This window comes from Capricornis sumatraensis, chromosome 4 (assembly GCF_032405125.1).
Source record: "Capricornis sumatraensis isolate serow.1 chromosome 4, serow.2, whole genome shotgun sequence".
Taxonomy (NCBI): domain Eukaryota; kingdom Metazoa; phylum Chordata; class Mammalia; order Artiodactyla; family Bovidae; genus Capricornis; species Capricornis sumatraensis.
The window spans coordinates 71,496,311-71,513,986 of NC_091072.1; the positions used below are offsets into that span (position 1 = coordinate 71,496,311).

Genomic DNA, 17,676 nt, shown 5'->3' on the forward strand with positions numbered 1-17,676 from the left:
GCCGCAGCCTCGCGGTCGTCCCCTCCCCGGCCCCTCGGCCCCTTTCATCTTCCCTAGACTCCGCTTGGGGTTTTGCTGGTTTCTGGGAGATAAAAACCGCCTCAAATAGCGGCGGCGCGCTGCCAGGACAAACAGGGCCGGGCGGGCCATGTGCGCCTGGTTACCGGCCCCGGGCCGGGGCGCCGGGCTTCGGCGGGCCCGGGGAAGGGGCGGCGGGCCGAGGTCCAGGCACCCAGGCTGCCGTGATGCCTCCCCCCTCTCAAAGTAGGGGGCCCATTTTAGAAGTTTCGGGCAGCGGCAGTGGCGCTGCCTCGGTTTCCCGCCCAGGTCGTAGGGAGGGGCCGGGGTGGAGACCGCCTGCTGAGAGCTCTGCGCCGCCGGGACTGTGGGTCTCAGTCACTGTGTCGCCGGGGCCACCGCGCCCCCTGGTGAAGTTAGTGGAGAGTGCGTTAGGTCCGGACTAGCCTCCCAAGACTCTGGAAATCGTGAAAAATCATTCAACAAACGTTAAATAAGCTGTATGGGCTTCCCTGGTGGCTCGGACGGTAAAGAATCCGCCTGTAATGAGGGAGACCTGGGTTCGACCCCTGGATTGGGAAGGTCCACTCCAGTATTCTTGCCAGGAGAATCCCCGTGTACAGAGGAGCCTGGCGGGCTACAGTCTACCTGGCGGGCTACAGTCTACGGGGTCACAAAGAGTCGGACACGACTGAGCAACTAAGCACACACAAGGGGAGATGGTGACTGTGTGTGAATACACAGAGCACCGTTTCCTTCTCTCCAGGTCACATTACTGGTAAGAGGCAGGCACCTAACTGATAATTATAACGCAATCTGTTGGTGAAAATCAGGCTTCATTGAAGGGAGGGTGGAAGGTGCAGGCCCAGGCTGTAGTGAGTTTTGGGGGTTGGATGGTGCCAAGGTTAAGATACAATGAAACTGTTTGTGGGTGGGACCTCCCTGGTGGTCCAGTGGTTAAGAATCCGCCTGCGAGTGCAGGGGACATGGGTTCCATCCCTGGTGCAGCAAGATTGCACACGAGGAAGAGCAACCAAGCCCCATGTTGCTGCAACTCTAGGCCAGTGCTCTAGAGGCTTTGTTCCCCAACAGTAGAAGCAATGGCAGTGAGAGTCCCAAACACAAGGAAAGAGTAACTACGACTGCCAGCAACTTGATAAAGCCCTCACACAGCAAGGAAGACCTGGTGCAGGCAAAAATAATTACATTAATTAAAAAAAAGTTTGGGAGTGGCATCTCACTGCTCTCCACAGATCTGTCACAGTCACAGACTCCCACTTTCCCTTCAGTCCTATACTGCTTTCCTGTCTCAGCAAGTGCTTTCTCAGCCAGTTTCTCCAAACTACCCCATTTTTATATTCTGCTCTTTTACACCTTCTGTGACTTCCTAGGCAACAGTAAGCTAATGGCCAGAGAGGGTACTCACAGTGTTGTCCCTTCCGTATCACCTGGGGACTTTTTGGAGCTACAGCTTCAGAGCTCCACCCCAGAATTTGTATTTTAACAAGATTCTCAGATGAGTCCCATGTTTATTAACCTTCTGGAACCCCTGGTTTTCTGCTTGAGGGGAAATTTTCATGTAGAAAAGAGGGGCAGACACAGATAAAAATATTAAACCAGAATGTCTCTCCAATGAGGCTGGTTGCTCTTGGGAGTGGGGACTATGCCTTATACAGTTCTGTGTGCCCAGAGCCTGATCCTTGGAATTGTTGAGTGTGTGTGTGTGCACATGCGTGCACCGTGTTCGGTCATGTTCAACTTTTTTCGACACCATGGACTGTAGCCCGCCAGGCTCCCCTGTCCATGGAATTTTCCAAGCAAGAATACTGGAGTAGGTTGCCATTTTCCTCTTCAGGTGATCTTCCCCACCCAGGGATCAAACTCTTGTCTCCTGCCATCTCCTGCAGGGGGATTCTTTATCACTGTGCCACCTGGGAAGCCCTGGAATTGCTTATTAATATTTGTTAAATGAATGAACCAATGTCCAGGGTCACCTAGTTTGTGGCAGAGTTAGAGCTGTTTATCTCCTGTATCTGCTTAGTGCTTTACAATTTATTAAATGGCTTTGTTTTCATTTTTATGTATGGGAAACAACCATGTGTGAGCGCCCTCTGCAAGTGAGGGAACTGAGGCTCAAAGAGTTCAATGATTTTCCAAAGTTACACAGCTGTAAGAAGAGGACCCTGCAATCTGCATTAGACTCCAATTCTATTAATAACTCCATTGTTATGAATTAGAGTAAGATAAATATCACTTAAAAATTGCAGCATAGTTGATATACAACATTGTATTAGTTTCAAGTGTACAATTCAGTGATTTGATACTTTTATAGATTATACTCCATACAGAGTTATTATAAAGTATTGACTACTTTCCCTGTGCTATATTGGCTACAATGTTTCAAGTGTACAACGTAGTGATGTTATTTCTTTAGATTATACTCCACACAAAGTTATTATAAAATATGGGCTATATTCCTTGTGTATTGCTGTTGTTCAGTTGCTAAGTAGTGTCCTGACTCTGCGACCCCACCAACTGTAGCCCTTCAGGCTCCTCTGTCCATGGGATTTCCCAGGCAAGAATACTGGAGTGGGTTGCCATTGCCCTCTCAAGGGGATCTTCCCCGACCAAGGATTGAACCACAGGTTCTTGCCTCTCCTGCTTGGCAGTCGGATTTTTCACCTGGGGAAGCCCTGTGTTGTCATTACATCCTTGTAATTTATTTTTTACTTTGTAGTTTGTACCTCTTAATCCCCTTCACCTATTTTTGCCCCTCTCCTCTCCATCTCACTGTTATTCTGAAGGCAGAATTCCCGGTTTTGGTATTTTTAAGGTCCGATCTCCCCTGTGCCTCTCTTTCCTTTTGGTAGTATAACAGTACCCATCTCATGGAGTTGTAAAGATTAGTCAAGCACTTATCATAATAAGTGCTCAGGAAATATTAGTTTCCCAACTGTTCCCACTTTTCCTTCCAGGAAGCCTAACCCTGTGGCCTTTAGGTTCTGGCGGGCGCAGTACTTTCCCTCCCAAGGTCTCCCGCCTGACTTTCCTCCTAAGGGTGAGCGTCCCTCAACTTTCCAGCCAGCTGCCCGTGATAAGAGTCGGTTATTTTCTTCTGGGCGATTCACAGTTCTGGAAGGGTTTAATTAGGTACCTCCCTGAACGTGGCTTATTTTGGGCTTTTCGAGTGCTGAGAGTGAGTGGGAGACTATGCTGGGGAATTCGGAACTGGGAAAACAGCAGTCTCACAGGAAACAAAACAAAACAAAAAAAACCCGCTCCGACTCTTAACTAGGGGTCAGCGCTGCGGATGTGTCGGCGCCGCTCCCTCTCCCACCGCCAGGCGGCGCGCCAGGACGCCGGAAGTCGATCCCAGAACTGCGCACGCGTCCTTCTTCTCCAGTGCTCTTCCGTTTACTTTCTTTGAGCTTTGTATTGCCGTTTGTCCCATGCGCCTACCCGTACGCATCCGAATCTAGCCCGGGAACTAAAAGTCAGAGGAGCGGGGATCTGGGAGTTTTCTGATTCCGGACGTCCTCGGGACCGGCAAGATGTGCTCCCTGGGGTTGTTCCCTCCTCCACCGCCTAGGGGACAAATCACCCTATACGAGCATAATAACGAACTGGTGACAGGCAGTAGCTGTGAGAGTCCGCCTCCCGACTTCCGGGGCCAGGTGGTCGGGGCGAGGAGGGAGGGACCTTTAGGCATGGGGGGCGGTGTCGGAGGGTATGTGGGAGCAGAGGCAGCGTGGGGGGTGGGGGGCGCGTCGAGGTCCCCAGACTGGAGGATTGGAAACAACCTCTCCCAGGGTGGAGAAGAAGAGAAGAGATGGAATGTATTCTAGAGCTGGGATTGGAGGATGAGGGATGCTGAGGAGCTGTGGGGCGGGCCTAGCGGGGATGGAGAGAGTAGGGGCGAATCTAGGGGCCGTGACTGTGCAGGAGGACTTCTGAAAAGTTGGAGACAGTATCTGGGACAACTGGGAAGGCCCAACCTGGGGAGTTTTTTCCCCCGAGGTTTTCCTGGCAAGGAAAAGGAAGAGAAATGGACGTTTATTAAGCGTTTGCGTGGAAGAAAGAGGCTCTGAGTCAGGTGTTCTCCACAAATGTTTTAATAATGTGATTTAATAATCACAGCATCCCTATGAAATATTATTCTGGTTTTACCGATAAGGGAGATAAGACTTGTTTCCCCAGTTCCACAAGTGTTTCTTTTGTGGAAATGGGAAACGGGGGGGTTCAGTAGAGATCTGGGAAGGAGAAGTCACTCACTGTCATACCTCTCATTTTTGGCTATAGTGGATCAATCTTCCTGTCCTAAACCTGACTAAGGAGCCCTTGAAGACCCCTGGAAGGCTGGACCATGGCACAAGAACTGCCTTCATCCACCACCGGGAGCAAGTGTGGAAGAGATGCATCAACATTTGGTGAGACTTGGCAAAGGGTCTCCTGGGCCACTGGTCTGCAGATCCTGGACGCAGTGGGGTCACCACCTCTCTGCCCTGGGCTTCCTGGCTCTCTCTAGCTCAGAGCTGTCTGTCATTCAACACATCAAATTATCAGTCCTTTCTGTGGAACTCAAGGCTGTGCAACGGTAGTTCCGTTTCATCGCCAATGACTTGCTTTTCTTTCTGGTTTAATTATGTGAACTTGATCCCTCATGTCATTATCACTTTCTGAGCCTTTACCTGGAGCTCAGAAAGGATAGGTATAAGGTTGCAGTGAATAATCTCATACATGGGTCATGCATTTTGTATGTGGATTCAGTTCCTGGCTGTGCCGCTTTTTAGCTGTGTGACCTTGAGCAAGTTACTTAATCATTCTGTCCCTCAATTTCTTCATCTATAAAATGAAACCTGTCTTACAAGGTTCTAGCGATGATTAAATGAGTAAACCACATGTTAATCCCTTCAAGAGTTAGCCATTATTAGTATTATCCTTATCATTGTATGTAGGGGTTCAAAGGGTATGTTCATTTGTAATTTCATAAGCTGTTGCCATACAGTCCTCCAAGTTGTACATATTTATAGACCCACCAGCAGTGAGAAACTGTGTTCCAAAAAAAACCTAAACATGAAACAAAGCCAAAAAAGTGTATGAGAGTGCCTGTTTTCTGACACTGGTCTTATCAAACTTTGATATTTGATTTTGCATAACAGTTTCATTTGCATGTCTCCTTGAGTGAAGCTAAACATCAGGTTGTGGTCTGAAAACCCATTCAGTCCTGGATTCTTTCTTGATTTCTGCCTCTATCGAGCTGCTGCTTCTCTTCTTGCTGTCGTGGTTTTTTTTTTTTTTTTAATATTTATTTGGCTGCTCTGGGTTCTTGTGCAGGATCTTACATCTTCATTGTGGCATTTGAGATCTTTTAGTTGCACTGCAGGATCTAGTTTCCTGACCAGGGACTGAACTCCGGCCTCCTGCATTGGGAGTATGGGGTCTTAGCCACTGGATCACCAGGGAAGTTGCTTCCTGCTGTCTTTTATATGAATAGCTGTTTTTTTTTTTTTTTTTTTAAAGTTCTGTTTATTTATTTTATTTTTGCTGCACTGAGTCTTCAGCTGCTGTGCGGGGGCTATCTCTAGTTGTGGCAAGCAGGGATTACTCTTCATTGTGGGGTGCTAGGGCTTCTCATTGCAGTGGTTTCTCTTTTTGCAGAGCAGTGGCCCTAGGTATTCAGACTTCAGTAGTTGTGCACAGGCTTAGTTGCTCTGCGGCCTGTGGGATCTTCCCAGTGTGGGGGTCAGACCTGTGACCCCACATTGGCAGGTGGATTCTTAACACTAGACCACTGAGGAAGCAATGTCCCTGCTTTTTAATACGCTTTCTAAGTTTGTCATAGCTTTTCTTCCAAGGAGCAAGCGTCTTTTAATTTCATGGCTGCAGTCACCACCTGCAGTGATTTTGGAGCCCCCCAAAATAAAGTCAGCCACTGTTTCCATTGTTTTCCCATCTATTTGCCATGAAGTGATGGGACTGGATGCCCTAATCTTAGTTTTTTGAACGTTGAGTTTTAAGCCAGCTTTTTCACTCTCCTTTTTCACTTTCATCAGGAGGCTCTTTAGTTCTTCGCTTTCTGCCATAAGGGTGGTATCATCTGCATATCTGAGGTTATTGATATTTTTCCTGGCAATCTTGATTCCAGCTTGTGCTTCATCCAGCCCTGCATTTCACATGATGTATTCTGCATATAACTTAAATAAACAGGGTAACAATATACAGCCTTATTGTACTCCTTTCCCAATTTGGAACTAGTCTGTTGTTCCATGTCCGGTTCTAACTGCTGCTTCTTGACCTGCATACACATTTCTCAGGAGGCAGGTAAGGTGGTGTGGTAATCCCATCTCTTCAAGAGTTTTCCACAGTTTGTTATGATCCACACAGTCAAAGGGTTTGCTGCTAAGTCGCTTCAGTCTGGCATAGTCAGTAAAGCAGAAATAGATGTTTTTCTGGAACTCTTGCTTTTTCTATGATCCAGTGGATATAGGCAATTTGATCTCTGGTTTCCTCTGCCTTTTCTAAAACCAGCTTGAACATCTGGAAGTTCATGGTTCCACGTATTGTTGAAGCCTGACTTGGAGAAGTTTGAGCATCACTTTGCTAGCGTGTGAGATGGGTGCAATTGTGCGGTAGTTTGAGCATTCTTTGGCATTGCCTTTCTTTGGGATTGGAATGAAAACTGACCTTTTCCAGTCCTGTGTCCACTGCTGAGTTTTCCAAATTTGCTGACATTTTGAGTGCAGCACTTTCACAGCATCATCTTTTATTTTTTTTTATTTTTTATTTTCCAAGATTTTATTTATTTATTTATTTATTTTTTTTTTAATTTTAAAATCTTTAATTCTTACATGTGTTCCCAAACATGATTTTGAAATAGCTTAGCTGGAATTTTATCACCTCCACTAGCTTTATTTGTAGTGATGCTTCCTAAGGCCCACTTGACTTCGAATTCCAGGAAGTCTGGCTCTAGGTGAGTAACACACCATCGTGGTTATTTGGGTCATGAAGATCTTTTTTGTATAGTTCTGTGTATTCTTGCCACCTCTTCTTAATATCATCTGCTTCTGTTAGGTCCATGCCATTTCTGTCCTTTATCGAGCCCATCTTTGCATGAAATGTTCCCTTGGTATCTCTAATTTTCTTGAAGAAGAGATCTCTAGTCTTTCCCATTCTGTTGTTTTCCTCTATTTCTTTGCATTGATCACTGAGGAAGACTTTCTTATATATCCTTGCTATTCTTTGGAACTCTGCATTCAGATGGGTATATCTTTCCTTTTCTCCTTTGCCTTTAGCTTCTCTTCTTTTCTCAGCTATTTGTAAGACCTCCTCAGACAACCGTTTTGCCTTTTTGCATTTCTATTTTGGGGGGATGGTCTTGACCACTGCCTCCTGTGCAGTGTCACAAACCTCCATCCATAGTTCTTCAGGCACTCTGTCTATCAGATCTAATCCCTTGAATCTGTTTGTCACTTCCACTGTATAATTGTAAGGGATTTGATTTAGGTCATTCCTGAATAGTCTAGTGGTTTCCCCGACTTTCTTCAATTTAAGTCTGAATTTTGCAATAAGGAGTTCATGATCTGAGCCACAGTCAGCTCCTGGTCTTGTTTTTGCTGACTGTATAGAGCCTCTCCATATCTGGCTGCAAAGAATATAATCAGTCTGATTTCAGTATTGACCATCTTGTGATGTACATGTGTAGAGTCTTCTCTTGTGTTGTTGGAAGAGGGTGTTTGCTATGATCAGTGCATTTTCTTGGCAAAACTCTAATTAGCCTTTGCCCTGCTTCATTTTGTACTCCAAGGCCAAATTTGCCTGTTACTCCAGGTATCATTTGACTTCCTACTTTTGCATTCCAGTCCCCTATAATGAAAAAGACATCTTTTTGGGGTGCTAGTTCTAAAAGGTCTTGTAGGTCTTCATAGAACTGTTCAACTTCAGCTTCTTCAGTATTACTGGTTGGGGCATAGACTTGGATTACTGTGATATTGAATGGTTTGCCTTGGAAACAAACAGAGATCATTCTGTCATGTTTGAGATTGCACCCAAGTACTGCATTTTGGACTCTTTTGTTGACTATGAGGGCTACTCCATTTCTTCTAAGGGATTCTTGCCCACAGTAGCAGATATAATGGTCATCTGAATTAAATTCACCCTTTCCAGTCCATTTTAGTTCACTGATTCCTAAAATGTCAATGTTCACTTCTGCCATCTCCTGTTTGACCACTTCCAATTCCACGTCCCTGATTCATCGACCTAACATTCGAGGTTCCTATGGAATATTGTTCTTTACAGCATTGGACTTTACTTCCACCACCAGTCACATCCACAACTGGGCGTTGTTTTCGCTTTGACAGCAGGGAAGCCCTCTGCTATCTTTTAAATGTTGGTCCTGAACTGGACTTGCACCACACCTTGGTGTTCACTTGTCTGTTCAACACCCTCAGTCGGATATTCTACAGGCTTCACACACTCAGCACGTTCAAAATCAATCTGTTTTCCTCTCTATGCCAGTGTCTTCCTTGTGTTTTTCCTCTCAAGGAATGCCCTTCCTAGTCATATAAGAATAAGTGGCTTGAATGTAGGCTTTGGGACAGACAGACAGATTGAATCCTGACTCTGCTTTTTCCTACCTAGTTCACCTTTGATAATCAACCTTTCACACTTCCTGTTCTCTCATCTAAAAATGCAGATGATAACAATCTCTGTTGTATAGGGTTGTGATAATAGCTAAGTTAGATGTTGCGTGTGAAGCTGTAGCCCAGCCCTGGCACAGTGTAATCAGTGTTGGATGCTATAATTATCACCTAGGTGTTTCCCTTGATATTGCTCTTTACCTTACTAATGTTGAATTAGTCCTCCAGTCCTGTCTGTTCTACTTCCTCAAGCTCTCAAACTTGTCCTCTTTTCTCAACCCCCAGTGGTTCAGGCCACTTTGGTGCTTCTTCTAGATTCCTGAAGTAGCTTCTTAATCTATTTCTTTCTCCCATTCTTGTCTCCCTCTAATCTGCAGCCAGACTGATCTTTCTAAAATGCCTGTGTGATCAGTTTATTTCTCAACTGAAACTCCTTCAGTGGCTTTCCATTCATTGTCTTCGGGCAAGTCCTGACTTGATCTGCACACAAAGCCCTGACAGACCTCTGAGCCTTAATTGTCTCATTGAGGAAATGGGTAGAATGAAAGGACAGTATAAAGTGTTTGACATATAGTTGCCACTCATTAAATGGAAGTGCTCTTATTTATTTTTTAAATATTTATTTATGTATTACTCACTTGGCTGCACCAGGTCTTCGTTGCAGCATGCAGGATCTTATAGTTGCAACATGTGGGGTCTAGTTCCCTGACCAGGGATGGAACCTGGGCCCCCTGCATTGGGAGTGTGGAGTCTTAGCCACTGAGCCACCAGGGAAGTCCCTGATCTTATTCTGAGTACATGTTTCTTGAATGAATGAATGAATGAATGGAGGAACTTAAAGGGGAGATTGAAGGGATCAAAGCTATCTAACTCACAGTTCCCTCTCCTCTTCAGGCGTGATGTAGGCCTTTTCGGGGTACTGAATGAAATTGCACATTCAGAGGAGGAGGGTAAGTGTGTTTACCTCCAGCCTTCTCTAGTTTTGTGGTTGCCATCTCCCCTCCATATTCTCCGTAATTCATCCCAATACCTGTTGGCCTAGCGCCTTTCCCTTCAGCCCTGTATTTCTGGCCCAGTTGTCTCCACTGGTGCTATCTTCTCTCACCTCTACCTACCCCTCATGCCGCAGAGTGGGTGTCCAGATCACTTGTTGGGTGGAAGGGCCCGGAGAGTGCTTGCCCTTGCTCAGCCCTTACCTAGGAGGGTGCCCAGTGAGAGCCCTGTGAACGATTTAATCACGGCTGCTTCCTCAACCCCACAGTGTTTGAGTGGGTGAAGACGGCATCCAGCTGGGCCCTGGCACTCTGTCGATGGGCCTCCTCCCTCCACGGGTCCCTGTTTCCCCATCTGTCTGTAAGTTTGGCTTCTGCCACTGGCCCTCCCTGTTGCTGCTCCTCTACTCCTACCATTTTCTGTGCCTTAGGTTCAGGCTGTGATGGGAAGATGGCAGAGGGTGGGAATGGTCCAGCTCCCCGTGGGAGCTTTGAGGGGATAAGCTCCCTTTGTCCCAGGGCATCCTCTGTCTGCTTTGTTATTGCAGCTTAGGAGCGAAGATCTGATTGCTGAATTTGCTCAAGTCACAAATTGGTGAGTGTACCAGCTCTGGGGCTTGTGTTAAAAGGAAGTCCTGAACCTTGAAACTTCTTTTGGGGAGAGGGAAAACAAGGCAGAGACTCCTCCCACCCCTTCCCTGACTGTTCCGCATGTTCTCGTTCCTTCTACCTCCCAGTAAAGAAAGAAACAGCAAAAAATGGTAAACGGTCTCATGTGGAAGGCAGCCTGAGCTCTGGGCCCAGGTATGGTGAGGTGTAGTTCGGACTCTTCACTCTCACTCCTGCCCCAGGTCCAGCTGCTGCTTGCGGGTCTTTGCATGGCACCCCCACACCAACAAGTTTGCCGTGGCTCTGCTGGATGACTCAATCCGCGTGTATAATGCCAACAGGTGTGTGTGGCACGCTGGGTGGGCTCTGACACTTTAGTCTCCATCTCTCAGCCCCCTCTTCCTTCTCCAGCTCTGGTGCCCGGGGAGTCCTGCAGTTCCTGAGCCCGCTTCGATGGCTCTTTTCAGAACTGGGGTCAGGGAGGCCCCACAGCTGGATGCATCCTCTTTCCAAACCCAGCCTTTATCCTCCTGTCCCACCAGACCCCCAGGCGCTGGATGGCCTGCTTTCTTCTCTGGTTGTCTGTCCTCAGTTATACTCAGGTCCCCTGCACCTTAGCGTCCCTGATTGATTCTGTCCCCTCCCATTTCACCCCAGCACTATAGTCCCCTCCCTGAAGCACCGGCTGCAGCGCAATGTGGCAGCCCTGGCCTGGAAGCCCCTCAGTGCCTCTGTCTTGGCTGTGGCCTGCCAGAGCTGCATTCTCATCTGGACTCTGGACCCCATGTCCTTGTCTACCCGGTGAGTCCCAGCAGTCTCTTACCTTGGCCCGAGGCCATGGGGTGGTGAGGAGGTCTGGGAGGAAAAGTTCTTTATCCTCACAGCACTTCCCATGGCTACGGGAGAGCAGACCTAAGGCCAAGGTGGAGGTTCTACCAAGCGGTAATCTAGAGAAAGGGGCAGAATAGGGGCTTCTGGGAGTGTGGGGAGTGTGCACCTGTGGATCATGAAGTGGAAAGAAAGTCTCTTTGGGAGGACTGCCAGATGCAAGTTTAACAGAAGGGAGAAAGGCAGTTAATGTAGATATGGAATTAATAGGGATTTGAGCTGAAACCAGTGAAAATGGAAAAAGAATCTAACTAACTAAATCTAACTAGTGAAAACGGAAAAAGAATCTAACTAAATCTAACTAACTAACTAACTAGAACTAACTACATATAAAACCAGAAACTGGTTCTTTAAATTTTGAATAAAGATTTTGGCTCACTTTATTAAGGCAAAAGAGAAAATCAAAGTATACTATTTTCAGAACGGGAAAAGAGAGAACCACGAATATGGAAGAAAATAGAATTATTAGAGAGTATTTTATACATTTAGACCAGCACATTTGAAAATCTAAGGAAATGTTTGATTTTCTACCAAATATCTGTTACCAAAGTGGATGAGTTGTACCACTAAAAAAGATGCCAGACTGAGATGATTTTCTGATAGTTTGTCTAATTGTCAGAGAAAAGATAATCTCCATGTTATTGGAACTAACCCAGATCATAGAAAAATTTGGAAAGCCTTCTGATTTGTTTCTTCCTTTTAATAAACTTTATATGGACAAAGTTTTAGATTTTTGGAAAAGCTGCAAAGATAGGACAGAGGGTTTGGCTATACCTTCACAGCATTTCCCCCATTGTTAATATCTGACATTACCATGTTATATCTGTCAAAACTAAGAACTGACATTTGAACGTTGTTATTAACTAAACTGTAGACTTTGTTTACATTTCACCAGTTTTCCCATTAATGTCCTCTTTCTGTCCCATCCTGATTTGTTTTTTATAAAGTTAATGTGACCCTAAAACTGAAACCTGACAATTACTGATTTTAAAATCCTAAATAAAAGACTATCAAAAAGAATCCAAAAGCATATATTAAAAAAAAATTTTAACCTAGTGGAATTTTCCAGAAATTAGAAACTATTTACCATTAGGACATATATTAAAATGATTTATTACATTGGCAAATTAAGGGAGAAAAATGTTTGTATTAATAAATGCCCTTGAATAAGCAGACATCTTGCTGAATGCATAAAGTAAATAGGAATACAAAGAGATGACCTAAACATAAAGAGTATATACTCAAAATGAGTGGCTGCCATATTAAACGGTGAAATAGGAGATACTAAAAGTTTTTCCAGTAATGTCAAGATAAAGACAAGAAGTATCATTGCCACCATGTTAATCAACAGTAGTTTTCGATGTTCTTGTGAGTGCAGTAAGACAAGAAAAAGGAATGTGGTATAAGTCTTGAGAAAGATAAAATTAATTTTTATTTGGAGATATGATTTTACACCTAGATAAAACAAGAGATTCAACTAAAAGAAACCTGTTTAATCTGGTAAGAAATGTAAGTAGTACTGTAATTGGATCCAGGAAACTGAAAAGGTCATAGCTTTCCTTGTACTAGTAAGAATCAGCTGAGAAATTGTGATGAAAAATATGTTCTATTACAACAGGTCCAATAATTACTATAGGTTACTAGGAATAAATTGTTAAATTTATTTAATGTTAGACATCTGAAGAAAGTGGTTGAAGAATATTAAAGGAAGAAAGTGAAGTCGCTCAATCATGTCCAATTCTTTGCAACCTCATGGACTGTAGCCTACCAGGCTCCTCTGTCCATGGGATTTTCCAGGCAAGAATACTGGAGTGGATTGCCATTTCGTTCTCCAGGAGATCTTCCTGACCCAGGAACTGAACCCGGGTCTCCAACATTGTAGGCGGACGCTTTACCGTCTGAGCCTGGTGGGAAGTCAATATTAGACAAGAATATTAAAACAAAAGCTTAATTAATGGCGGGACATGCTATATTCCTGGATAGGAAAATTTAATCATAAAGATGTCCGATTAGCATTCTACTGAATTTTGTGAACTTGACAAAATGCTATTTAGAGTTTTTATGAAAGCATAGATATGGAAGGATAGCCACGAATGTTTGCAAAGGAAGCATATTGAGAGGAGACTTGCCTCTAGGTATTGAAATGTTTCATGAAGTCACAGTAATACAAAGATATTGTCATAAGATAAGTCAAACAGATCAGTGTATCAGAACAACATTCAGGAACAGATCTAGGAATTTATGGAAATTTATTACATGATGAATTTGGCTTGCATTGCAATAGACAAGTTCAGATTTCTTTTTTTTGTAATGGTTTTGACAAAATTGGCTGTCCATTTAGAAAATGATAAAGTTCGGCCTTGCTTCATATTTTATATACAAATAAATTCCAAGCTGATAAAAAAAACTAAGTGTAAAAATACATAATTAAAAGGACTAGAAAAATACATAAGATTTTTTTTTGCCCACTCAGAATGACAGTATTATTAAAATTGAAATGTTTGATAACATCCATTATTAGCAAGAGTAGGAAAAATGGCATAGTGTGGTACAAACTTTTTTAAAATTATTTTATTTATTTTGGCTGCACTTGGTCTTTGTTGCTGTGTGGGCTTTCTCTAGCTGCAGTGAGTAGGGGCTATTCTCTAGTTGCAGTGTGCGAGCTTCTTATTGCAGTGGCTTCTCTGATTGGGGAACACAGGCTTCAGTAGTTGTGGCGCCTGGGCTCAGTAGTTTCGGCTCCCGGGGTCTAGAGCTCTGGCTCAGTGGTTATGGTGCACTGGCCTGTGGAATCTTTCTGGACCAGGGATTGAACTGGTGTCCCCTGCGTTGTGAAGCAGATTCTTAACCACTGGGTCACCAGGGAAGCCCCACAAACTTTTCAGAAAATAATTTATTGGAAAAAATTTGTTGGCATATTTATCTTTGGAAAGGTGCAATTCCACAATGCCATTTTAATACTGTATTCTACACAAATAATGACATGAGTACATAAAGATATAAAGAATACTTTTGCAGTACTATTTGTAATTAAAAAATCACCAACAACTGAAATGTCTGTGGAAGCACGACTGAATATATTATAGTTCATCTAATCAGTGGAATACAGTGAGGCCATCAAAAAGAATGAGGTGGATCTCTGTAAACTGATGTATTATAAAATTAAGAGAGTAACTGTAGACTGGTGACCTCATTAGAGCTAAAGGTGGGTGTATAGTTGGGAGGAAAAGGGACAGAGTGGCATTAATTCAGACAGTAGCCTGCGCTTTTTGGGCCAAGTATGTCGCTCTGGAGATTCAGAGCTGACTGACACAGCTGGTGGCCTCAGTTTGTTCCCAGCCTAGTCGGAGGTTGCCACACGTGCCATCTTTGATGAGCAGAAAACGAGGCAGAGCACCAAGGAGGGAAGGTAACTGTGACAAGGAAACAGAGAGAGAGGTTTGGGAGCACAGGATGAACTCTGAGGAGTGGCAGATAACTAGAAAGATAAGAGATGGGAGCTGTGAGGTGATGTCATGGGTTATCCTGGCCTCCAGGCAGGATGGTCCTGTGGAGAGAGGGTTCTCACCCAGAGCAGAGCATGCATCTCCCCAGCCCAGCGCCACCGAGCTTTACTTGTCACAAGTTCTTATCTCTTTCGGACCTCCCTGATGGCTCAGTGGTAAAAAATCTGCCTGCCAGTGCAGCAGACACAGGTTCAATACCTGATCCAGGAAGATTCCCACATTCTTCAGAGCAGCTAAGCTTGGGAGCCACAACTATTGAGCCTGTGCTCTAGAGCCCAGAAACCACAACTACTGGCCCACATGCCCTAAAGCCCATGCTGCGCACCAAGAAGCTCCTCTGATGCAGCTAGAGAAAACACCCACATAGCCACAAGGATCCAGCACAGCCAATAAATAAGTAACGGGAATAATAAAGTTCTTGTCTCAGGTTTACCCCCTTTCACCCTTTCTGGGCCTCCTGGTAGTGACTGCCCTTGCTTCCTTCTTGATTTCCTTTAACTTCCATTATTCTTATTCCTGCATTCAGAGGGGCCACAGGGATTGGGCAGTTTTAGCAGGCGGAGGCAAGGGAATAGTCACAAGGCTTTCTTCTTGTCTTCTGACCCGACACCGTTTCCCTTCTGCAGACCCTCTTCTGGCTGTGCCCAGGTGCTCTCTCACCCTGGGCACACACCCGTTACCAGCTTGGCTTGGGCCCCTAGTGGGGGGCGGCTGCTCTCAGCTTCCCCTGTGGATGCTGCCATCCTGGTAAGTTGGTCCCCACGCCTCTTGGGGTCACTTCAGCCACACCCCTCAGACTTGAGGGAAGAGCTGCCTTTGCCTGGTGGTGGGAAGTACGCTGGGGGAGGTGAGGAACAGTTATCCATTCAGTCTTAAACTTATCCAAGGTGCAGCACCAGCCCTGCTCCTCACGTGTAAAATTCTGCTCACTGTTTCCTCCTGTTTCAACCCTTTCCCACTTCCTCCCCTCTCTGGTTCTTTGTACCTCAGGGAAGGGGGTCTGTGGGGTGTTGGGGATACTGTCTCCCTGTCTCACTCTCCCCGCCTCTCTCCCAGGTATGGGATGTCTCAACAGAGACCTGTGTTCCCCTTCCCTGGTTTCGGGGAGGTGGGGTTACGAACCTGCTCTGGTCCCCAGATGGCAGCAAAGTCTTGGCTACCACTCCTTCAGCTGTCTTTCGGTGAGTGTGGGGAGAGCGGGAGTGGGCAGGAAGGACGTGGAGAAAGGCACTAGGCTTCTGGAACTTCAGCTGCACAGCCTTCTGTCCCCATCCCCATTCCCCTGAACCTGGGACTGACAGGCAGGGAGGTCTGAGCTGTGACACCTGGAACTAAGCTGTGGCCTGTTTCTCTGGCACAGAGTCTGGGAGGCCCAGATGTGGACTTGTGAGCGGTGGCCTACCCTCTCGGGGCGATGCCAGGTAGGAGGGAGTATGCGCTGCAGGAGCTGGGGAGGAGGTTGGCTCTACTTCCCCAGGCGTGTCCCCCCCACCTCCTCTACTTCTCTTGCGCCTGTGCGTCCTTCCTGTATTCCCATAGCCCACCCTTTTCCTGCCCTTTGCTCCCTGACCCCAGACTGGCTGCTGGAGCCCTAGTGGAAACCGCCTGCTGTTCACAGTGTTGGGGGAACCGCTTATTTACTCCTTGTCATTCCCAGAACGGTGTGGTGAGTCAGGGGCAACACTTTTGGATGCACAATAGCTGGGGTAGTTGGAGGGAGGAAAGCGCCATCTGGAATATGCTGCTTTGAAGGAAAAAGGGAAGTGAAGCTTGGAAGGCTTGAGAGGCGTTGATGCCTGTGATGGAGAGGAGACGGGGGAGAGGGGCCCTTTTCCTATACTTGAGAGCGCCTGCTCTGATCCACAGGTGAGGGAAAGGGGTATGTTGGAGGCGCCAAGTCTGCTACAATAGTGGCAGATCTGTCTGAGACCACCATACAGACGCCACATGGCGAGGAGAGGTAAGCTGGGTGGGTGAGGAAGGAGCGGTGAGACAAAGCCGGGAGGGACCACGCAGAGCCCCTCAACCTGCTGTTCTGACTCGTAGACTTGGGGGAGAGGCCCACTCCATGGTCTGGGACCCAAGCGGGGAGCGGCTGGCTGTGCTCATGAAAGGTAAGAGGTGGAGAGGAAGGCTTCTGCGGAGGCTGTGCCATCTTCCCATTAATCAAGTGTATCCATGTCCTGGCAGCAGTTCTGCTGTGCCCCTGCCCTGGGATTCAGCCTCCAGAGTTCCTTCCTGTCCCTCGTCCATCTCTTACAGGCAATCCTCGGGTCCAGAACGGGAAACCAGTCATCCTCCTTTTTCGCACTCGAAACAGCCCCGTGTTTGAGCTACTTCCTTGGTAAGTGCTGGGTTCCTCACTCGCCCTCCCATACCAAACCCACATCCCGCTATACCTGCCTGCTGCCTCCAGCTGCCTGCTCCCCTTCTCTTCTTCGTCTAGTGGCATTATCCAGGGGGAGCTAGGAGCCCAGGCCCAGCTCATCACTTTCCATCCTTCCTTCAACAAAGGAGCTCTGCTCAGCGTGGTGAGTAGGCCAGCTGCTGGGCTGCAGGAGTGGGGAGGAGCTGAGGGCCACGGCTGCTGGGTGGCTCTGCCGTAAATAGCCCTTCTCTGGGCCCAGGCTGACTTTGCTCCCCTCTATCTGCAGTGCTGGTCCACAGGCCGGATCACCCACATCCCTCTGTACTTCGTCAACGCCCAGTTTCCACGCTTTAGCCCGGTGCTTGGCCGAGCCCAGGAGCCCCCTGCTGGGGGTGGAGGCGCTATTCACGATCTACCCCTGTTTACTGAGACATCCCCAACCTCTGCCCCTTGGGACCCTCTCCCAGGACCACCCCCTGCTCGGCCCCACTCCCCTCACTCCCACTTTCAGTAATAAGAGTGTCCTTTCTTGTTTTCCACTTAATTATGAGACTCTGTCTTTTCCAGTGAGTTGCACTGGGATACACAGAAAAAAAAGGCATGGACTTCGGGTTTAGATCTTGGCTCTTTCACTTTTTAGTCACTCCTTGTGAATCGGT

The 17,676-nt window shown here is 46.5% G+C and overlaps 1 protein-coding gene across 2 annotated transcripts; it reads left to right on the top strand.

Annotated features, from left to right (window-relative positions):
* Window positions 1-3,521: 3,521 nt before the first annotated feature.
* Window positions 3,522-17,540, top strand: AAAS (aladin WD repeat nucleoporin). Of its 2 annotated transcripts, XM_068970322.1 has the most exons (16): window positions 3,522-3,692; window positions 4,318-4,445; window positions 9,549-9,604; window positions 9,916-10,007; window positions 10,195-10,241; window positions 10,498-10,596; window positions 10,913-11,056; window positions 15,276-15,396; window positions 15,706-15,830; window positions 16,010-16,070; window positions 16,225-16,315; window positions 16,516-16,609; window positions 16,696-16,763; window positions 16,912-16,993; window positions 17,096-17,180; window positions 17,304-17,540. In XM_068970322.1, the coding sequence occupies exons 1-16, from the start codon at window positions 3,570-3,572 to the stop codon at window positions 17,529-17,531; spliced, it is 1,644 nt and encodes a 547-aa protein (XP_068826423.1). In that variant the 5' UTR covers window positions 3,522-3,569; the 3' UTR covers window positions 17,532-17,540. The 2 variants fall into 2 exon arrangements, with proteins under 2 accessions (XP_068826423.1, XP_068826424.1); XM_068970323.1 differs by lacking the exon at window positions 10,498-10,596.
* Window positions 17,541-17,676: the final 136 nt, after the last annotated feature.